At 36.6% G+C, this 23023-nt stretch overlaps 4 protein-coding genes across 5 annotated transcripts; 3 read left to right on the forward strand and 1 right to left on the reverse strand.

Annotated features, from left to right (window-relative positions):
• Positions 1 to 2616: 2616 nt before the first annotated feature.
• Positions 2617 to 7256, forward strand: LOC109005514 (epoxide hydrolase 3-like). The gene is made up of 4 exons (XM_018984487.2): positions 2617 to 3353; positions 6280 to 6369; positions 6508 to 6575; positions 6906 to 7256. Exons 1-4 carry the CDS (start codon positions 2703 to 2705, stop codon positions 7051 to 7053), a joined length of 957 nt encoding a protein of 318 aa, XP_018840032.1. The 5' UTR covers positions 2617 to 2702; the 3' UTR covers positions 7054 to 7256.
• Positions 7257 to 7340: 84 nt separating this feature from the next.
• LOC109015099 (sugar transporter ERD6-like 6) lies at positions 7341 to 12768 on the reverse strand. 2 transcript variants are annotated; one of them, XM_018997582.2, is made up of 18 exons: positions 12213 to 12767; positions 12041 to 12103; positions 11861 to 11950; positions 11681 to 11740; positions 11516 to 11581; positions 11368 to 11433; positions 11208 to 11283; positions 10787 to 10851; positions 10583 to 10675; positions 10423 to 10503; positions 10231 to 10315; positions 9715 to 9761; positions 9543 to 9605; positions 9389 to 9448; positions 9185 to 9250; positions 9037 to 9096; positions 7865 to 7979; positions 7341 to 7773 (listed from the first exon to the last, which is right to left on the reverse strand). In XM_018997582.2, exons 1-18 carry the CDS (start codon positions 12402 to 12404, stop codon positions 7661 to 7663), a joined length of 1461 nt encoding a protein of 486 aa, XP_018853127.1. In that variant the 5' UTR covers positions 12405 to 12767; the 3' UTR covers positions 7341 to 7660. The 2 variants fall into 2 exon arrangements, with proteins under 2 accessions (XP_018853127.1, XP_018840030.1); XM_018984485.2 differs by lacking the exon at positions 11681 to 11740 and having other exon boundaries at positions 12213 to 12768.
• Positions 12769 to 12915: 147 nt separating this feature from the next.
• LOC109005513 (DNA-3-methyladenine glycosylase 1-like) lies at positions 12916 to 14495 on the forward strand. Its single transcript, XM_018984486.2, has one exon. The coding sequence runs from the start codon at positions 13152 to 13154 to the stop codon at positions 14196 to 14198; it is 1047 nt and encodes a 348-aa protein (XP_018840031.1). The 5' UTR covers positions 12916 to 13151; the 3' UTR covers positions 14199 to 14495.
• A 5785-nt stretch (positions 14496 to 20280) lies between these two features.
• On the forward strand, positions 20281 to 20892 carry LOC118348862. Its single transcript, XM_035691373.1, has one exon. The coding sequence runs from the start codon at positions 20281 to 20283 to the stop codon at positions 20890 to 20892; it is 612 nt and encodes a 203-aa protein (XP_035547266.1).
• Positions 20893 to 23023: the final 2131 nt, after the last annotated feature.

Consider the following 23023-nt stretch of genomic DNA (forward strand, 5'->3'; position numbering starts at 1 on the left):
TGAGCTTCGAACAAGCCATCTGTCAGCGAACGTCAACTGAACTTTTTGCCTAGCGCTTTTTTTGAGTGCAAATAGTGCCAAAACTTATCGGCCCAAGCCTCCTTGAAAATCCACCAAAAACCTATAACACATTTTTGTCGAGTCAGGTCATCAAATCGGACTGACACACCAATAAACTAGGCTCCACAAATCTAACATCCCTCCTCTTCTTCGATGGCCCCATCATCGATAAGACCGATCGTTCTTCAGCTTTCCAAGCCGAGTGCTTGGCTATGGGGTTGAGAGGTGCACCTTGGTTGGGCTCACCTATTAAGGAATGGTGTTCACAAATCTAAATGTTATATATAATATATAATTCTTTCTACTCATCATCTCTACATCACACCACACTACATTTTTTATTTTACTATTTCTAAACTAAAAGATTAATTATTCGACTTATCATTCATATATTACATATTTAATATATACAATTAAAAAAAAAATTAAATCTGACCCATCAAAATTAATAGCCATATATATATTGGTGGTAAAGTTTTTGAATTTTTTTTTATAAACCATGTATAAAAAAAAGGTCAGTGTATGGTATTGGCCGGGCATGTTTGTTTATTTCATGTGTTTCTTAAAATCTTCAAATGAATTTTGATCCTATTAAGTTGGTTTGTTCTGATCATTATTAAATAAATACAATTGGATTCAGACATCTTAAATGTTGATTGATTTTATATTTACACTTCCCAAATCTTGGAATTTGATAATTGCATGTGTTATAGTACTCATGTTATGCATATACATATTTTATGTTCTCTTCGATTATTAGTGTGATACAGTTCGTAGATAGAGGCCAGGTTTCTTTAAGACTGAGGATCATCAGCACTTTGTCACGATCATGTGTCGAGTAATACATGTCACATGGTAGCTAGATCACATAACAACACATGACTAGCTATAGCTAGCACGGAACTTCTAAAGGTTCTTTTCGTCGGTAGGAATAAGGCTGCTTTTTTAAGAAGAAAAACGCACCCCGTACATTAATATACACAGGGAATTACGAAGTTATGGAGCGCTGCTGGCCGGGATGGTCAGGCAACGTCTACTCAATCCTCATGATCAAATTCTTACAGTTTTCTCGAAGATCTTATGAGTTCACGTTTGGCAAGATCTTATACTTGTCTAATCAAATATTATATGCATCCCGGCCCCAAGTTGCTAGCAATGATGCTGGCTCCATATGATATGCACGTCATTTTAAACCACAAAGCTGACACAAAGACGTAGGTAGGATGTGGTTGATCAAATATTAATTAGTAAGAAGCTGGCATGGGCAGTTGATCAAAGCCAAACCTAACCTCTGGACATCCATCCATTTATAGATCATGACAACAAGAATAAGCTATATATGCATAACCATATATGATCAATCATGTGACTTTGAGTAAACAAATAAAAACCCTAAAGTTAAAAGTGTCTTTCGTGCAAGCAACCCTATAATCAGCCTCCACCTAATTAACATCATACGTATTATATTCATGTGCTGGCTTTCACTTTCACTTACCTAATATTAACCCCACTTCTACAATATCGTACGTCATTTATTAATCCTTCAATATACATATTTTCAAGCGGATTTTTATAGCACACTTAGTAAAATGTTTATATAACATAATTTAATTTAAAAGATAAATTTTAAATTTTACAAATCAAATCTTACCATTTAAGTGATCATATACTAAATATATAGTGTCACCAGTTCGAGAATAGAATAATTTAATAAATAATTCTTAAAATTCTTATATGATAGTTTATACGTATACATGGTAGTACGATAGCTAGACACAAATAATATATACCACTGTGCGTGGTTTATATAGGACATGGAACATGGCTTACGTACCCCGATCATCAGATTGATTAATTATATACCTTGCAGTCTACGTATATATATAAGTGGCTATCCGTATTAACTGAAAGATTGCAGAAGCCTGCTTTTACCTACTTAATTTTCTCTCTTATTTAATGAACGTGACATATATATATATACTCCATTAATTAATGCCTTTAGGCCATGCAGTTACCATGTGGCCGTCATGCATGCCCTCGGCCAGCTGCAGGTCCATTAATTCCAGTATTGATTTTGGTATAAATATAATACTCGTAGAGAATATATGCAAGCAGGGGTCGATCAAAATTATAATTTTAAACTTGGGACAAGATTATTTCCATCAGCTCAGTTTATAAAGAAATATTTATTTATAAATAAATAAACTTCCATAAATTCAAAGCTAACCTTTGTTGACCTTATAGCATCCCAGAATGAAGGAAAACAAAATAAATTAATGAAAATGAACATTTGAACCAATTATTTGGTCCCTGTGCCTTACCTTCATTTTACACAAAAAAAAAAATCATAAACTGACTTTATTTTATAGAATCTATTAAATTTACTTTATGATAAAAATAATTTTACTATTTGATATATCACATTAACTCATATTAGTTTATGAGTTTATTTTTATATAATTGTTTTGTGGTAAATTATTTTCTTTTTTATTATTTTTTTTTTATCCTTTTGTGTTTCAATTCCTATATTCTTCTTACTTAAATGACATCTTACTTAGATTCGTTGATTGCTGCACCAAAGAAGACAGATTGAGAACTGAGGAAGCTGAAAGCAAGACAAGGAAAGAGAAACCTAGACATCAATGGTGAATCTTGTTTCAGCACAGAGGCCGTTGCTGCATGGATTAATGAAGATGGCAGGGGTTAAACCCTACACGTTGGAGATTGAGACAGGAACTGCCATGAACTTCTGGGTTCCAGTGGAGACCCTCAAGACTCCCAAAAAAGGCCAAAATCCTGAGCCCCCGGCTAAACCTAGCAAGCCCGTGGTGGTGCTGATACACGGTTTCGCCGCCGAGGGTATCGTGACTTGGCAATTCCAGGTAGGAGCTCTCACTAAGAAATACTCCGTTTACGTGCCCGACCTCCTCTTCTTTGGCGGCTCTATCACCGATAAAACCGACCGTTCCCCGGATTTCCAAGCCGAGTGCTTGGCTACAGGGCTGAGGAAGCTCGGGGTGGAGAGATGCACCTTGGTTGGGTTCAGTTATGGTGGGATGGTGGCGTTCAAAATGGCTGAACGGCACCCTGACCTGGTTCAGGCCGTGGTGGCGTCTGGCTCGGTCGTGGCAATGACCGATACCATCAATGAAACAATGCTGAAAAGCATGGGATTTTCTTCTTCGTCGGAGCTCCTGTTGCCTACCTCGGTCAAAGGTATGAAAGCGCTTCTCTCCGTTGCTGCTCACAAAAAGCTGTGGTTTCCGGATCGGCTTCACAAAGACTTCCTTGAGGTTTGCGCCAATACTCATGCTATATCACTTTTCCTTTACATTTTTCATTGCAATATCTTCATCATATGGCAATCACGCGTAGTTTTGCGTGGCTGAATTAATGGAACTTGACGAAACAGTTGGGTTCGAACCAGAGGCGGGCAGTCCCCTGGTTATTTTTTTTTTATTTTTTCATTATTTAAATGTATATATAAAACTGAAAAAAAAATACTTTTATATCATGTATTTAATGTATATATAATTGAAAAATAAATAAATTTGGCCCCAACAAAATTAAAAGCCATGCATAGTCATAAAGTTGGTAAGTTTTTGAAAAACTCTATGTTTAACCATAATCTGTTTATTTTTATAAAATATCTATTAAAAAATAGGTTTACATTAGGGTATGGGACTTTTTTTTTATTTGTGTTTTCTAATATTTCCAAATGAATTTTGATATCGTACGAAGTTTTTTGTTTTGATCGTTACTAATTAAATACAGTTGAATTTGACTTGGTTAGTGTTATGCATATACGTAGTTTACGTTCTGATCTTTAACTAATTTCTGCGGGTATATATGCTTATGAAAAATTCTACTAATTATCAGCTATTTACATTTTGAAAAGTTGTAAAAAAAAAAATGATATATATACAGTCACTTTTACAACATTTTATATAACTATATTTTAAATCAGAAGTATTTTTATAAAATAATTTATAAAAGTAACATTACTTTATATAAATATCTCCATTTTAAAATATGATTGTATAAAAAGTTGTACATATATCACTGATAAAAAATATATATAATTTGATGCTGAATAGAAATTTTCTTTTTTGTAATCTAATAAATACTTAACTCAAATTATTTCATTACTATTTACAAATCATCTTATTATTATTCATAAAAATTCTTATCTCGTATTCCCAAGCATCCTCTAAATCTTTTTCACGCAAAAAAGCATATCATCATCATTCTATTTTTGGATTCCACGTGAAATATTGGATTGCATATATATTCCAATGATCTCCATTGGCCGAATCTATTAATGGTAGAATTATCATAAAATACCAGAAAGTCCTTATTTTTTTTACGGTTTGATCGGTTTTCTTCCAAACCCGAAGGTAAATGTTCCTACTTCTAAATTGATTCATGCGTGAATGGATTCTATTTTAATTTATAACACTTTTACATAATTTTCATTTTATTTGAGTTGTAAATACGTTCTCTATTAATGATTTTATTTGTGTTAAATTTCAAGGATATATAGGCTCAAAAACTAAATTAATCAGTATCCAATTTGATTTGAAATACAATTAATATATGTTAAATGATATGTTTTGAAAGAGAAATGATTTGAATAAGTTTTAAATAGACAAGTTCATATAAGTTTTTATAAAAAAATAAATTTTATTTAAAAAAAATATAAAAAAAATTATTCTTTATTAATAAAATTCATAAAAAAAATTTATGAAACTTGTAACTATCGTTACTCTTTCTGAAAAAAAAAAAAAAAAGCCTGAAAATCGCCCAACTAATACACCTAACCAGTGTCGTAAGTCTTGGGAACGTACGTCCCAAACAGCGTGGCGGAGAGTCTTTTTTTCGTACCTAACCATGTGTGTCCACTGTCCATGCAATGCAAGTCACGATGTAACGAACCCATTGGAAGAAAACTCAAATATACTTTAAAAATTTGGGATTTGAAAATTTTATATTATTTATTTTATTTTGTATTAAAAATTAAGAAAATTATAATAATTAGATGAGATGAGATATTTTTTAAAAACAAACGAGGCCGACTAAATTACTCAGTTCTGTCTAAATTTAAGTTGAATCTAACATCCAAATATTTAATTCTTAAATTAATAAATTCATCTCAATTCAAAATCTTTTTAAACATAATATTCACAACTTTTATCAACTCAGCATATATTTATACGTAAGATTCATAATATTTTTTAACTTTTCATAAATACATTTAAATTTATCTTAATATTCAAACACATCTAAACTCATTTTAGGTAAGCTTTACAAAACTCACTCTACCATATCAACTCACTATTATTCATAAATAATTCAATTTATGTTAACTTAATTCAACTTTCAAACTGACCTTAATTAAAATTTTAGGCAACCTAAAAATAATGAACTTTGACCTGACCGTTGAGTTTGAAAACAAGGATCGATTGAAGTTTTCAACTCGGTCGATTACATACCCTACGAAACTTAGATGGTGTTGATCCCAAATTCAACTTTAGCTCTTGATTGACGTGGCGTTTAAGCACGTCATTAAGGTTAGTGAAGAAAGTCACTCCTTCATTACTACAGCTTTAAAAATGGCCAAAAAAAAAAAAGGAGCAGTTGATCTCTTGGATTATTGGTGTGATACACTTCATAGATAGAGATTCCTTAAAAAGGAGGATAATCGGTACTTCATGTGTCGATCACTCCATGTCACATATGTGGTAGATGTAGATCACGTCACAAAATACTAGCAAAGAAATGTGAAAGCTGCGTTTGGTTGGCTGAATAAGGTGATGATCAAAAGGATTACTAATTTATTTTATTTTATTTTGTGGAATAGCATATATATTCCGTTTATTTAGTTACCTTTTTAGAAAGAAGGTTATTATTTATGCCAGTTGAGATGAATATAATTTTTTGTGGAAAGTTGAAAAGTAGCAAGTCCCATAAATGATTAGTTTGATATAAGTTGAGTTCACTTTGACAACCAAACATAACCTAATTTTTTAATCTTTAATTTGAAAGTCATAATAACAATTTTTTTTTAAAAAAAAATATAGGACTTGGATTTTTTAATTAATTTTAGTGAAGGCACTCATCTTTTGTCTCCAAACAAAAAAAATAGAAATAATATTTTTGTATGGAAAGTTAGCATTTTTCATAATTATTGTGGATGATTGATTCTTGGAGAAATTATAGGTAATGTTCAACAACAGGAAGGAGAGAGGTGAACTGCTAGAAGCTTTACTAATCTGCAACAAGGATGCCACGGTTCCCCATTTCCCACAGGTATATTATTCCTTCTATTACTCACTCCAGTTGTCTATTATTCTATTCCCTTCTAGATTACATTATGCCAGTTTACTGTTTATTTCCAGAAAGGATAAGCTTTTGTGGTACCACTTTCTTTTATTTCTATTTTTGCAGATGATACATCTCTTATGGGGTGAGTTTGATCGGATTTTCGACATGGAGATTGCCCAAAACATGAAAGAGTATGTCTGATCATGCCTGTCTATGAATGATATATTTAGATGAATTGTAACTCATCATCCTTTCACTTATCTGCCAGTCATTTGATGCCACGATAGAGGATAATGGTTAAAAAAATATTAATTAATAGCATCATATACATATATATATATATATACACACACTAGATCACCACTTGTTCTAAAAGTTTAAATTAATAAATAAAAAATAAATTTAATTATTTATATGATTTCTCTAGAACAATACAGAAGTTTAGTAGTACACATGTTGGTAAGTTAATTTGCAAAAAGAAGTAATTTTGTACTAAGTGATTTTGGACAATGTGATCACAGGCAACTGGGAGAAAATGCATCATTTCAGGTCATAAAGAAGGCAGGTCACTTGGTTCACCTGGAGCGACCTTGTGTTTACAATAGGTATCTGAAGCGGTTCCTTGCTTCCTTCCATGCAGACAAAACAACAGAGAATCCCCAGAAATGATTCTGTCTGTGCATTATGGGCTCATAATATCTGTACTCATGAAGCACTATGCAATGTTATGTAGAATGAAGAACTATAGTTCTATCCTCTAATTGGTGTGTCCAAGATTGTTTCATGGAATTGAAGTCTACTCTATATATCAACTTATCTATTCTTTTTTCTATCATTTAAATATATTTTAATTTATCTTTTTCAAAAAATATTGTAATTGCAAGAAACATAACTAAAGAGAAAGACGCAACAAAAAATTATTACATACATGTATATCCAGATGTAGACAACCAATATAGCATGAATGTATTTTGCATTTAATTTTTTAGAGCATTTTTCAAACCATTGCTGGCCATTTTACAAACAAATGCAAAATGAATAAACCATTGTGATTGCTCTAACACAAAGCAAATATGATGGAAGACTCGCACCCCCTATGTTATACACAGGGAGTTTATGGAGCTGCTAGGGAGGCATCCGATCAACTCAAATTCTTGCAGTTTTGCAAAAGAATAAAATAAGGAATATCCATGTAACCCAACCTACATGCGATGACTCCGGCATTATATCCACTTCAAAGCCAGATTAAGATGAATATATGCTTTAGGAAGTAAATTCATCTAAATGACTGCTGAATCTCTTCCAGAGCTCTGCCTTTAGTTTCTGGAACCCAAAGTGACACAAAGATAACAGTAAAAGCAGCAACCATGGTATAAATTGTGAAGGTAGCTGTTGGAATAAAGGAACTATGTCAGTTAGACCACAACAGACGCGTGCACATGCAGCAAATACACCCACACACAGAGAGCCAGACGTATACCTCCACTGTTCCAACTCAACAGCAAGTTTGCAGTCATTGTAATCACAAATGATGTCAGCCAATTTGCCGTTGTTGCTATGCTGCCAGCAAGGCCTTTGATATTCACAGGAAGTATCTGAAATGTGCAATTTGGATATGCCAAAGAAAAATCAAAATAAAGCTTTCTACTATTAAAGATTCATGAATAGAGAAACGGGAAAACTTCTAATATCATCTCACTCAATCAACCACTTAACTCTTGGACACGTATTTGAATCTTTTTAGTTCTTTCTCATATGAAAGCAGAAAAATTGAAATATTGTAGTGGAATAATCCATAGGCTAATTAGGGAGAATCTAACCAGGCCAAAAATATAAGGATCTCCCTAATACTTCTGAAACTACATGGATGTCCAAGATAGATTGGCTATTAAAAAGGGACACTCTCGGCTTCATTCACAGTTGTCCACCCTCTATATCACTGAATACAAAAGTTCTTCAAATAGACGAATATCATCTAGACTCACCATCCCTTGAACCTAGTACAAAAATGAAGCTTTTGCAATTGCAGAATTATAACCCCTGTCCTGGAATTACATCATTCCAGGTACCTGACTCTGACAAGAAAGGTACATGAAATTTCTGATAACTCAAGGGAGATCTTTGAATCATTGACCTTTAAGAGAGTGCTGCAATGTTCTTTTCCGGTATCTTACCCAACCAAACAAAGCCTTAGTCCCACTCCCAAACCCATACCCTTAATTTATTAGCCAATGATCAACAAACATAAAATCTAAATCAAACTTGCATAGTATCTGACTGCCAACATATACAGAACATTTCTAATCAAGCTAAAGCTAAAACGATGGTCCCAGTATGATCCCCAAGGCTCATTGTCCCCCTCCGTTTCCAGCTTTCTTTACCTCTACATAAAGCAATAATCATGGGTGGAGAAAAATTTTGAGCTCCACACTGAGTAGGAAGTATTCCTTATCAATTTAATGGTGTCATGAAGTTACTTGTCAGAATTTTTAACCAAACTGTTGAACCTACTTTTGTCATTTTTTTGCCTTGAGTAGACCCGACATGACTAGTAGTTATCACCAGCTCAAGTGAAAGTGTAACCAACTGAAAGAGACCAGACATGAAAAGAAAATTTTCTCAACATAATATAATAGAGTTACTGAGGCATACCTCAGACATTATCAGCCAAGGAATAGGTCCAAGTCCCAGAGAGAATGAAATCACAAAAGCCTGGATGGAAAAAAGTTCGTCAGACTTGAGAAATCCTTCAAAACAATATGGTACAAACCATGCATAAAATGTACATCATATACCATACCACAAGGCCAATGAGTGACAGTATAGCAAACATGCTATAGAATTTGGAATCTTCTGATACAATGTCCTGGTATTAATTGAGAACAAGAGGGAAAAGATAGCATCAAGGCACTATTTGAACATGATGGGAATTAACATGCTTGATTCATAAGCTCTGGATTGGAATGTAAAGATTTTACATATATCAGTTAGAAAGATTATCTACCTCCAGATAAAATGCAATTGCAACAACGAGGAGGCTAAGGGTCATTCCAGACGATGACACCTGTGCAATTGATTTCAGATTTTGTTCAATGTGTCTTCATGGTGTGTACACAATAACATATATAACATATATAACAAATTTCGTTCCTACATACAATAAGCAGCAGCCTGCGGCCAGCTCTGTCCGCCAACCAAGTAGTAACCCCAGTAGCCGTAACCTATTGAAAATAACAGTCCATTTTAAAAACTCCAATCATATATTTTTTTGTGATGTTTGGAAATCTACGGGAAGCAGAGTCAATTTGTCTATATTGGGTCATGATTTACCTGAATAACTCCAACTCCAAAAGTTGCAACATTACTCGCCGAGATCCCTGTTTATATTCATGGCAGCTAATTAAGCCATCAAAATGAAATAAAAGAATGCAAACGACATTCAATATTGTAACCATGACTATAATAAGAAAAACCCCCAGAAAAAATTCCCACCATTGATCTACTAAGAATGCATCCGGTTTGGTTAAGTGTGCCAGTGTGAAAAGAACATTGGGTATGTAAACTTGAGACCTTAACACAGGTAATTCTCTTACGTTCTAAATGTCCATGCCACAGAAGGAAGTATGAAGACAATTATAACCACCCTCTAATGAATGAGAAATCGTTCCTCACATAGAAAATGCTTATTGGAGAGTACAACATCAGATCTATCTCAGAAATATATCATACGAAAAGAAATGTCCTATCATGTAAAAGAAAAAACATCCTTCTCATGAAGATAGGAATCAATCAGATTAATTAATCATACAGAAGCAGCTGAAATCCCAAAAGAGATGTTGGTCTAACCGGCTTTTTCAAAGATGTTACTTGAATAGAATAAAACACCATTGATACCACTGAGTTGCTGGAGCACAAGTAATCCGATTCCTATCTGCAGCATATGGTAGAAACCTATCAGAAGAGCATTCTAAAGTTTCAAGGGTATAGAAAACCACATTAAAAAAGTTGAATTAACAATTTCAAATCCAACCAGTCTACCGTTAGAGGAAACCAGTATCTCTTTCTCTTGAGATCTGCAAACCGGACTGTAGCTCTTTTGCCTGCTGATGCTACAGATCTCTGTTGAAATTACACCGGCAATACACAATGAATATGTCAAGAAGAGAGTCAAGAACTTGAATGGTAGAAAAATTAATACCTTGATTTCGTTCACTTCAACTGAAATGTCGGTATCAAAACCTCGTAAAACTTGCAATGAGGTTTCAAAATCTTCTGTCATCCCCATTTTGGCCTAATATCCCCACCCCAAAGGAAAAAGGGAAAGAAGATGTACAGGAGAAAATCAGCGAAGCTAAGATGATATCAAAATCCAATTGCTACAAAATTTTCACATGATTCTTACCAACCATCGGGGAGATTCTGGCACGAAAAACAAGCCAGGTATCAATATTGTACATGGCAAAATTCCTGCAATGATTTGGATATGATCCCTTACATAAATCCATGCATTGATCAAGGTAGTATAACAAAGGTAATTTCTGATAGGTAGTATAACATTGGTAATTAATCTCAGAGATGATAGAGGCTGTAAAATTTGAGCCAGAAACTTTGTCATGTATGAACTTCTGATGATACACTGGTGCTTTAAGAGTTTGATAGTGATTTTCCTATTTAAAAGGTAAGCTCTTTGCACATGATAATAATAAAATTCCCCAGCATTTTTAGTTTCTCAAAAGGTTAGAAAGAATTTCATTGGACAAATAACATTCAATATTTCTATTAACCCGAGGAAAAGCTAAATATAAGGTATCCTAAGGGCTTACCTAAAATTGCAAGCACTCTCCAGTTGACAAACAGTCCAAAAAGATAAGCCAGCATTAGTCCAATTGTCACTGAGAGCTATAAAGAGCGGAATTAATTAACTTATTTATAGAGAAAAGTGCTAACAATTACCGAGTGAAGAAGCAAGAATATACAACCAACCTGATTAACAGACCCAAGGGTTCCCCTCATATTTTGAGGTGCAATCTCAGCTATATATACCGGTACCTAAACTTAAAGCATAAAAAATTAACACCCATTGATGGCTCAAGGCTTTAGAGAAATGAGATACTTTGTGATTCGATTTTACCGTGTAAGATATAATACCGACACCAAATCCTTCCAACAACCTACCCATGTACAAAAACGAGGCATCCTACAAAAGCAAGAAAAAGAAAACAACTAATGGCAATTCGAAAAGCTTGTAAAGAAAGCCATAACAAAGAAAAGCAGCCAATTATCAGGGGTCCCTCACTCTGGCAAATGATATTGCAAGCCATCCAATTATATTAGGAATCGCAGCAATCATAAGTGACTGCAATTCAGCACAAAAAAAGCAGCATCCAGGTATTCATATTTGGAACAATTTCGAATCAGCTAAACAAGTGCTGAAAATAGTTAAAAGAAAGATAAAAGTCCATGAAACCCAGAATACCCCTTTACGCCCAATGTATTCTGCGATCTGACCACTCGCGATTGCCCCAACCATGGCACCAACATTTGATAAAGAACCAAATATAGAGAACTGTTTCCAAAAAACAAATAATGTTACTCATAAGCACAAAATAAATTAAACCATAGATATATAATAGAAAAGTTAGATGCAGAATCACACCTCCGAGACTGAAAGTCCCAGGTCCTCGATTATTTCATCTTGCGTAGGGGAAGAATACCCACACTGTATTGTTACAATATTTAAAAAAAAAAACACCAGATGTGAATGAGCAAATAGTCATGTAAAGGGAAACGATGATTGAGATCAATTAGACAAGGAATAGTGAAGTTACGGTGAAGCCGAATTGGATGGGGCCGAGGGCAACGATGAGGACGCAGAGCATGACGGAAATGGAACCGTCACGAATGATCTGGGACGAGGAGCCCATGATGCTGGACTGCCTCGAACCCATTCTGTACCAGCTCCCTGTTTGGAGGAACGGCTTCTTGAGGTCCTCGGGCTCGGATTCTTCTCTGAAACTCATTGCTTCGTCTTCTACACTTTCGGCAAGTCACCGTCTCCACTTCGATGATTACCAGTGCCCGACAAAAACCTGAACTCTATACCCTCGTTTGAAATGCACTCAAAGAAACGACAAAACAAATCAGTGAGATCACAAACGCCGAGAACCTCGTGTTCTGGAATTATTGTATTTTGTTGGGAACGTGTGTATAGTTGATGATGATGGAACGATGACCGAGTGGGTTACGAGAGGAAGGGCCGTGTGCCAGAAGGTCAAGGCAAAGAGTGTAGACGTGTCTCTCTTGGACATACAGTTACACAGATTGGTAAGTTTGGTGCAAGACTTGTCCACATTTCGCTCTGTTTACTGCCGCAGCCATGGCAACAGGGAGGGATTTTACCATGCCAGCTACACAGGAACTAATTTCTATTGGAAAAATTTAACTCTAACCATTAAAACAATTCATGTCAATATACTTGGCTTGCTCGTTGTTGATGTTAAATTGGCTCGCCTTATAATATTGGAAAGTCTCCAACTTGCACCTTGGACTTTGTGCCTTTAGTACCTGCTTGGAGCGCACTCCACACACGCAGTCCAAAACTAGGCGGATTGGTTCTAACTTCTCTTCTCCTATTCGGCCATTCCAGTAAACGTTCATTGTTTAATTAATAGAAAAATGGTTCAACAGCGTCAAAACTGGCTGCTGTTGATGGGGCTTGCTGTATATATTTTATCTGAATCTTCTGCCTGTGATCTCGCCACACAGTTATGAAACTTCGGGGTAGAGAACTTAGAAACCTGACCGCCGCAGGGAGTCGGACCCAGATTCCCCTTGCTAAAACCCTAACTAGCGATCAGCCTCTCTCTGTCGCAATGGGTAAGCAAAAGCGAAGCAAAATCCTTTCAAGTTCTTCTCAGCTTCGCCAATCTCAAACTTCCCCTGAACCCACCTCCGTTGACATTTTCGAAAACATTTCATCCTCCTCCAAAATCCCATTTCGACCCAGAAAAGTGAGAAAACTATCGTCCAATTCCAGAATACCCCCGCAGCCACCGGTCCTTGATTCTGACTCCTCCAAACCCAGCAAAGCAAACCCTTCTCAACTCCCTATCCTCTTGCCCATAACCGTGAAGTCATTGTCGTTTGAAGGCGAAATTGATGCTGCTCTTAATCATTTGCGCAAAGCCGATCCACTCCTTATGATCCCAATCGATTCGTATCAGCCTCCGGCTTTTGATTCTCCCGGACCTCCATTCTTGACCCTGGCCAAAAGCATTCTATACCAGCAACTCGCGGCCAACGCCGCCAAATCAATCTACAACCGCTTCGTCTTGCTTTGTGGTGGCGAGGTGGAGGTTGTCCCCGAAACCGTCCTCGGTCTCAACCCTAATCAGCTCCGAGAAGTCGGAGTCTCCGGGCGGAAAGCGAGCTACCTCCACGACTTAGCGGACAAGTTCAAGAGTGGGCTTTTATCGGACTCCTCGATTCTCGAAATGGACGACGAGTCCCTGCTAACGAAGCTCACCTTGGTTAAGGGAATAGGGGCTTGGTCAGTGCACATGTTCATGATATTCTCGCTGCAGAGGCCGGATGTTCTACCGGTCGGCGATCTCGGCGTGAGGAAAGGCGTGCAGCTTTTGTATGGGCTAAAGGAATTGCCCCGGCCTCTGGACATGGAGCAGATTTGTGAGAAGTGGAAGCCTTATAGGTCTGTTGGCTCGTGGTATATGTGGAGGTGTATGGAAGCCAAAGGAGCAAAAGCTACGTCTAAGGTGGCAGCAACGTTAACGGTGAATGCTACTTCACCGGAGTAGCAGCAGTAAGTCCAAAAGACTCATTTACTGTGGCCATAGGTTAGGATTTGAAGAGCTCAAGAAAATTAAAGGATCTCATCAGTAGCTCTTGTGCATTGCAATAATTGATTTCATACACTTCATGTCTGTTATGTTCTATTACTGAATGTAAGTTGGTGAAAAAAATAATGTACATGTTTGAAAACAGAACTCTAATTTTTCATAGGTGAGGCTTCGTAGTGCTGTTAGGTTCCAATTGTATCCATTAACTAGGCTTTTTTGTTATTAATTCTAGATGGGTTGGTGTCATGTGAATTACTCATGGATTCACCTCATTGCTATCTCTGATCACATGGCTGAGTGTGGTGAAGTCTGCATTTTTCAGTGTTTGGGTTTTGACGTTTCTGCTGGAATAGAACTCACCGTAGGGCATCATAAACCTGCGTAACTAGGTATTGTTCTGGTACACTAAGCTCTGTGTAGAGTCAGTTCTGGATTACTCGCTCAGTAATGCACATACATCAAACTCTTTGCCCTTCTTCCTCTAAATCGTATTGGATCTAATGCAAATTTTATTTGGTCTGCCAAAACTTTAGTTAGTCATTAACTTATATTCATCTATTACTTTAACCTCCAACCAAATATCACACAACTTTAGTGCTGTATATATTAGGAACTGAATCACTCCTGTAAATGCATGAGCTATGTAAGCATTTGCTGAGTTATTGTGAAGTCAAAGATGTACAGCTGATCAGCTAATTAGCTGGCAGGTAGTCAGCAAGCTGAGTTAAGAGTGAGTTGGACTTTCCTGCCTTTCCTCTCTCAGTTTCTTTGTATATAAACAGAGCATTTATTTTGAAGTCTGTGTGTACCTTCTTTTTCTTTCAATTTGTTACCAGTTAGTAAATTCACATCTTCGATGCAATGCTGTTTCATATTCTTATCTGATTACTGTTTCATTGAAGAACTCATCTTAAGGGAAGTCAATTAGCCAATACACATTCTCGAGTTGTACTTCTTTCATCTGTCAAAATTGCTGTTTCTTCCTTTGTAACTAATTCTAGTTTCACACTTTGGCATTATAGACTTGGTCATCCATCTCATTGTAGATAGCATCTTTCATGAATTTCTACCTGGTATGACAGGATCTAAAACTACTCATCCTTGTACTGAATGTTCTTAAGCAAAAGAGATTTGTCTTTTTTTTTCTTTTTCTTTTTTTTCCTAATAATAATGTTTCTCAATCTCTCCCTTTAGTGGAAGTGGGATTCAGTGTTAGATTGCTCATGTACTTTATATGTTGAATTAGGCTTTATAGATAAAGAGAAATGATTGTTGGCCCTTTAGAAAGTATTAAATTTGGTCAGAAATTGTTGGTGGCTCAAAGTTCAAACTTCAGGGAATCTGGGACAGTGTGCATCAATGTGGTCGTAGCCACCCACATTAACATAAACTTGTTTCGGCCCAGTATATCGCCTAAATCGGCCCAAGATACCCAACTTGCTTTCTTCTCTCTCTATTTCTTCCATTTTTTTTTCCCTGAGCAATTATTCACACGCACAACTCGTATATTATATGCCGTTAAACATCAAGTATATAGGTGGAGATGAAATAAAAAAGAAACAGAGAGAGAGAGAGAGAGAGAGAGAGAGAGGATAACAAAATGTATAGATGGTTGGATGGTAGTTGGTGGTGTAAGGAGAAAGTGAACATTGGACCTGGCCCATCTCTCGATCATAAGAATAGGCAGGCACAATGGAAGTTCTCTTTCGACATGAGGTTTACACAGAGATCGTTTCCGACGCTTATTGGTGAGAGACGGAGTAAACGATTAGCAGTTTAGGAGTTGTATGGATGGCACTGGCACTGGCACTGGCACTGTTGCACATGCGAGTTTAAAGGCATCAATAGATTGTATTGCTTATAAGAACAGCAAACAAACAAGTTTAGATGATTGAGAAAAAATGAGAAGGTAAGATTTTGGGTTTAGATGAGTGGAAATGACAAAGACATAATATCTCAAAATATGTATGAATAATAATGAAATAGCTCGTGAATAACAGTAAAATAATTTGAAAATATCCGAGAATACCTAATAACAATTGTATTCCCACGATCAATTTGTACAACTTTTTAACAATTTTATTTTAGATGTAAGCATTTATACAAAATAGAGCTATAAAATCACAATTATTTTATTAAAAATGAACTTAATGTCTTGAAAAGACATTTGGTATAATTATTTTTAGTAGGGGAGAGAGGAGAGGGACAAAAGTTTAAAGCCCAGTGGGCAACGACGTACATATTTGACATATTTATGAACTTTTCACTCAACATTTGTCCTTCCACTTGATTTGATTAGAGAGGAAAAGGGGGATGATTTTCTCATAATCTTACCTAAAATATTCAAGAGAGAATTAGCACACGCACAACACACTTAGCCATGCACACAGAAAACGTGCTATGAATATGATTTAGTTCCCACGTAATTAAGGACTATAAACTATGACATGACATGTCATGACAAACTACTCGACAAAGTACTGTTTTTCCATAGCCTAATAAAGATCTCATTACGTAAAGAATCTGATTTAATTAATGATATAAACGTGATGCTACCTTGCAATCCATACAATAATATCGGAGTAATGCTTTATTCGAGTATGTAAGTATCGTGTAATCATTTTGAAAAAGAATGAGATTTATTATTAAAAAATTATAATTTTTTCAAATGAATCTTATATTTATTTATTTTTTTAAAAATAATTATACAACGCTTGTGCACTTACAATTGTAAAAATGGAGGAGAAATAGAGCATAAAAGTGATGAAAGTCATGAAGAAATGCCATTGTAAAGAGTTCGAATGCCACACAATTAGGAAGAGACGACCCAAAAAACTGGAAAGTGATGCTGGAAGTCTAAATTCACAATTGGGTGGCCTTTTCGCGTCCTGATCTCTAGATTCGTAGTTGAGTTGCATCCAGCATCCATGTATAGTGCAGACTCCACCAATTCCATGAAACGCACACGCGTGCACTTTCTGATTTGACCGACAACCCTCGATCAGCCCTTTATCAAGTTTTAGATATCCTTTGTCTTTATTCTGGTGGAAAAAGAAAAAATCTATGGGAAAAAAAAGAAACCCCATGGAATCCTTACATATGTTATTCCCTACCATTGTTCTAGGTTGTCTTTGTAGGGTAGGGAGGAGCGAACCCCCACTACAAGAAAAAAGTAGTTTTTGCAACTACTTTTATTTTCGGTGACAAAAACATATTTACTGTTTGGATGGAAACCTACCATCGGCCAAAAAAATCTTCGTGAAAAAAGACATTTTGCGGCGATAAGAAATCACCGAAAATAAAATCGCTACAAAAACAACCCATTACCAAAAAGCCCAAACCCTAACCCGAATGCTTCTAACCCTCCGCCCACCTTTTTCTTCCCTCTATGTTCCTCTTTCTCTCTCGTTATCTCCTCTTTGCCCTAACCTTCCCCATTTCCAAAAAATCCAAGCCCTAACCTGATTCCATTCATCACTGAATAAGTTTTTTTTTTTTGTTCGAGGGGTGTGAAGGGGGAAGCCTCCTTGTTTTCCTATATATTTTGTGATTTTGATCATATAAGCTTGTCTTATTTTTTATCTTGTGATTAAATGCAGGGTTCATCAGCTGTTGGGAAGATTAGGAGAAGATCTAGGGTTGCAACCTCTAGCAAACCTTGCTCATCTACTACCAAACGAGGCTCTGAGAAGAAAAAGGTATGCCATTTATCTCGTATTACAGTTTATCTATGCGAGAAAACTTGAAATCCATTTGTATATTCAAATTTTATGTTTTTTTATTGATGAAAATGTTTCATTTTCCTAAGCTCTTGTACTGGAATTTATCCAGATCAGATTTGAAAAAAATTATGGAAAGCTTCCTAGGAATTGAGTTGTTAAGAAATAGGTGTGAATATGGTAGAAAGGAAAGATAATTTTTAGTCATTGCATCTCATTAGAAGAAAATGCTCACTCTATAACTAATCGCTGCTCCAAGAACGTTGCTCCAAGAATGAATCAATCACTCCAAGAACGTTGCTTTCTTCTTGAAAGTTCTTCTTGAGACTTCGTTTTTATTTTTTACCTAAGGTTGTATGGTAGCTACTGAGAACGTAGGTCGACGTCTGTTCATGGATCTCGTATCAGTGGTTCCTCAACCTATTCCAGAATTGTCGGTGACGCACCGTGTGCCGAAATCCAAGGATGGTGAAATTTTCTTTCAGTTCTCTAAGGAGGAAATTCATCGCTCGGCAGAACCTTTTAGATTTTCCATTGTCTTGAAATTTCTTCGGAATCGTCCTTCCTTGAATGCCATTCGAACATTTATTCAAAAGCGCTGGAATCTTGATGGTATTCCAATTGTTTCTAACATGATGCATCCTCAGAACGTGTTTATAAGAATGACTTCGGAAGAAGACTGCATGAAGGCCCTTTCACGTAGTTAATGATATTGACGGGATTCCATATCGTCCATTCCACTGGAGTCCAGATTTTAAGGAAGAAGAAGAGCCATCTATTGTACCGTTTTGGATCGTCTTGTCAGGTTTGCCTCCTAACTATTATCATGAGTCTTTTCTTAAAATTCTTACTGCTCCAATAGGTAGATTTATTAGACGTGATAATCCTACTCTTTGTGCCATTCGTACCGACGGTGCCCGTATCTGTGTGGAGATGAATGCTGCAAAGGAGCCATTACCTCATTTTTGGATTGGGACTCCTGGACTGAGGTCTAGCCGCAAACAAGAGATAATTTATGAAACTCTGCCGACGTTCTGTTCCAAGTGCAAAATATAGGGGCATAATGCAAGAACATGTCGTGCTAGGAAAAAGAATACAGGAAGAAAGGTATGGGTTCGGCAACAAGGACCTATTGTGGAAGAACATGTTGTGGAAGAATCGAAGGAAACTATAAATCTTCCAATTGTTGCGGAAAAAGAAGTGGAAGCAAATAAGGATTCTGAGACAAATTTGAAAATAGGTGATTCCTCCACACCTTGGATTGAGGAGTTGGAAACAGAAAAAAATCATGGTGAGTCTCCTATTATTGAGGTTCCTGCGGAGGAAATAAACAATAAGGAGGTGGAGAGAACTGACGTAAGACTGGAAGGTTCTTCTCAGTCGAAGGAGTTGGACACGAATTTGAGGGAGGTGGAAGTAGTTCCTTGTACTGAGGAGAGGGAGGTTGATAAATTGCAGGAGGAAGAGGTTTTCTTGGAAGAGGGGTCAATGTCTGATCTGGAACCAGAGTTACATGCAGAAGTCTTTTTGCAGGATAAGGAATATCACACAGAAACAGAGGAGAAGTAGGGAAGAGAAAATACCATAAGAGGCAATTTGAGAAAATTAGGATTTCCAAGATGGTGATCACTTGTGCCAAAAAGTTATCTCAGTGACAGGGTCAATATTAGTCTAGAATATAAGGGGAATAGGTACTTCTAAGGGACAGTTAAAGAGTCTGCTGAATAAATACAAACAGAAGGTGATAGTGCTACTGGAACCGTTTCAGCGTGTTGATAAAATTCAGATGTATATGAGGCTGTTTCATTTTGATAAGGTAATTACTAATGAGGAGTTTGGTGGGAAAATCTTGGTATTTTGGAAAACTGAAATGGACATGCAGTTGGTCTGAATGGGAACACAGTATTTGTCCGAATGGGAACACAGTATTTGTCTTTATGTATAGACCCGTGTCTTCACATTTTTTGGAAAATTTTATCTATGCTAGGTGTAATAGATGTGAAAGGCAGCTGCTTTGGGAGAAGCTGAGTTCGGCTAGAATGGGTGTGGAGCCTTGTTTGTTTGCTGGATATTTTAATATAATTCGCTCGGATGTGGAAATGTGTGGTGGTAGTCCAAGGACAAGAGCTGCAATGGATGAATTTAATAGATGGATTCACCAGGGCGGGTTGATTGAAATGAATTCTCAGGGGAGAAAGTTTTCCTGGTGCAATGGTCAGCATGGACTAGCTAGAGCTTAGGCTAAGTTGGATAGAGTGCTTCTTGATGCAAAGTTGTTGATAGCATTTCCGAATACCCGTTGTTCGTATTTATCAAGGTCAATGTCGGATCATAGTCCCATGTTTATAGAATTCATGAAAGATCCTTTTACTTATGGTTCCTCTCCATTTAGGTTTCAGCAAATGTGGATTGAGTACCCTGATTTTATGAGCTTTGTACAGATGGTGTGGTCTGAACCAATGGTAGGTACGGGTCTCGTGAAATTAGCTAGTAAACTTAAAAAGCTTAAGGTGGCTTTACGTGAATGGAACAAGAGGGTGTTTGGACAGACCAATACTCAGATTGCTATTCTTGAAGAGAAGGTTGAGGGGGTTGAGCACTTGCTGCACAGTAATTGGGATAATGAGGTTGAAAGGGAGCTTGTGAGGTACTCTACTGAGTTGTCTACTTGGAGGCGAAGGGAAGATATAAGATTGGCTCAGATGGCTAAAATTAAGTGGAGAATGGAAAGTGATCGGAACTCAAAATTCTTTCATGTTTGGTTATCCAATAAAATGCATAGGAAAATTCATAAGTTGAGAACTACGGATGGGTTAGAGTTCAATTCACTAGAAGAAATTCATCTTGGTGCCGTTGAATATTTAGTTCCTACAAAGATCAAATCAGCAAAGAGAGTTGTCGGATTTAACAAACTTAATTTCACCGGTTATTGAAGAAGAGGATTATGTCCGGCTTAGTTGTATCCCCTCGTTGGATGAAGTTAAAGAGGCTCACTCGTCTATTCTTATAAATAGTTCTCCAGGGTCGGATGGTTTTGGTGCGGGATTTTTTATGAGCTGCTGGGAGGTGGTAAAAATGGATGTTTTGGAAGCTATTTCGGAATTTTTTCTATCTAAAAGCCTTCCGAAATTTTATTCGGCTTCCTTCATTGTGCTTATTCTGAAGGTAGACGTGCCTTCGGGGTTTGATAAATTTAGGCCGATAAGCCTTTGCTCAGCCTTCTATAAAATTTTCTCGAAAATTATTGTGAATCATCTGACAGGTTTTCTTTCCAAATTTGTATCTTTTGAGCAATGAGCTTTTATACCTAGGAGGAGTATATTTGAAAATATTAGTCTTATTCAGGAAATTGTTCATTCATTGAAGAGAACGTCACATGGTGGTAATATTATGATTAAAGTTGACATGGCAAAAGCATATGATCGGGTGGAATGGAATTTTTTGCTCCCCTATCGCCTTATCTTTTTATTATTCTTTAGGAGGTACTATCTAGACTTTTAAAAAATAGCTTTATGACAAAAAAGATTGGAAAATTTTTCCAAGCTAGAGGCACTCCTCATATTTCACTTCTTATGTACGCTGATGACATTGTGATTTCTCTTAATGGAGGAAAGAAGTCGGTGAGGGAACTGTTATGGGTGTTTGATAAGTATGAAGATTGGTCAGGACAGAAAATTAATAAAGAAAAGACGGCAATATTTTATTCTCCAAAAATTTCGTTAGTTCGAAAGAGAGCTCTAAAAAGGCTAACAGGGTTCTCAGAAGACTCGTTTCCTTTTAAATATCTAGGGGTTCCGATTGTCTTGGGGTGTCTTAAGCATGAGCATCTGGAAGAGATGGTTAACAAAGTCTGGAACAAAATCAATGGTTTGAAAATGAAAATCCTTTCTTCGGGAGGACGGTTGATTCTTCTTCGGCATGTGCTTTCTAGTATGGCTTTACATATATTTGCGGTGTTGTAGTTCCCTCAATCAATTATTAAAGAGTTAAATCGCATGATGAGCACATTTTTTTGGGGTGAGGTGAACGGTAAAGCAAAGAAAAAGTTGGTGGCATGGGATAGTATTTGTAAGCTAATAGAGGAGGGTGGAATGAGTTTGCGTAATTTGGAGGATATGCAAAAAGCATTGCATATGCAGTTTGCATAGAACTTAATTCAAGGAGAGTCTCTGTGGGCTAGGTTCTTTAAAGGAAAATATGTGGGCTCTGCTCCTTGGTGTCTCATTGATAGGAAAAAAGGAATGAGGTTTTGAAAAATGATTGTTAAAAGTATTCATTGTGTCCTTAATAATGCAAAATGGAGAGTTAGAGATGGGAACATTTTATTTTGGTATGATAAATGGAGAGATGGGGGTCCGTTAATTGATGAGTTCCAGATAGTGGGTAATCTGGTGCTTAAAGTTAAAGAATGCAAGTTGTCCAATAGTTGGGATGCGGAACTGTTGAGTATGATAGTGGGACAGGATAATTTGGAGGAAATTATTGAGGCTTTGGCCGTATGTAAGGAAGGGTCTGATGTATTGATTTGGATGAAGCATGAAAGTGGGAATTTTTCTACTAAATCTGCTTGGGATTGCATTCGAATACAAGGTTCTAGTATGGAGTGGCATCCTTGGATGTGGCATAAGTTGCTCCCACTTAAGATTTCGGTGTTGATGTGGAAAGCATGGAACATGGCTTTAAGCGTAGACGATCGTCTTCGACGCATTGGAATACCGATAGTTTCTAGTTGTGATTGTTGTGACGAAGGTAAGTATGAAGACCAAAATCACGTACTTTTCGAAGGTGAGTTTGCAAAGGAATTATGGCATTATTATGGAGCTACCTTTGGTCTTCCTCTTGGTCTTACTTGGAGGGAGACGGTAATAATTTGGTTTCGACGTGAGTCCTCAATATCTCAAGTGGGGCTCATAGTGGGGCTTCTACCTTTCATTATTACTTGGCACATTTGGCATAGAAGATGTACTGCACGCATGGAGGGTAGTATTCAGTCTATTAGTTCGGTCTGGCATTCTATTAGAAGTTGGATGCGTTTAGTAAGTCGAAATATGAAAAAGATTAGTA

Source organism: Juglans regia, chromosome 7, assembly GCF_001411555.2.
Source record: "Juglans regia cultivar Chandler chromosome 7, Walnut 2.0, whole genome shotgun sequence".
In the NCBI taxonomy this organism is placed as follows: domain Eukaryota; kingdom Viridiplantae; phylum Streptophyta; class Magnoliopsida; order Fagales; family Juglandaceae; genus Juglans; species Juglans regia.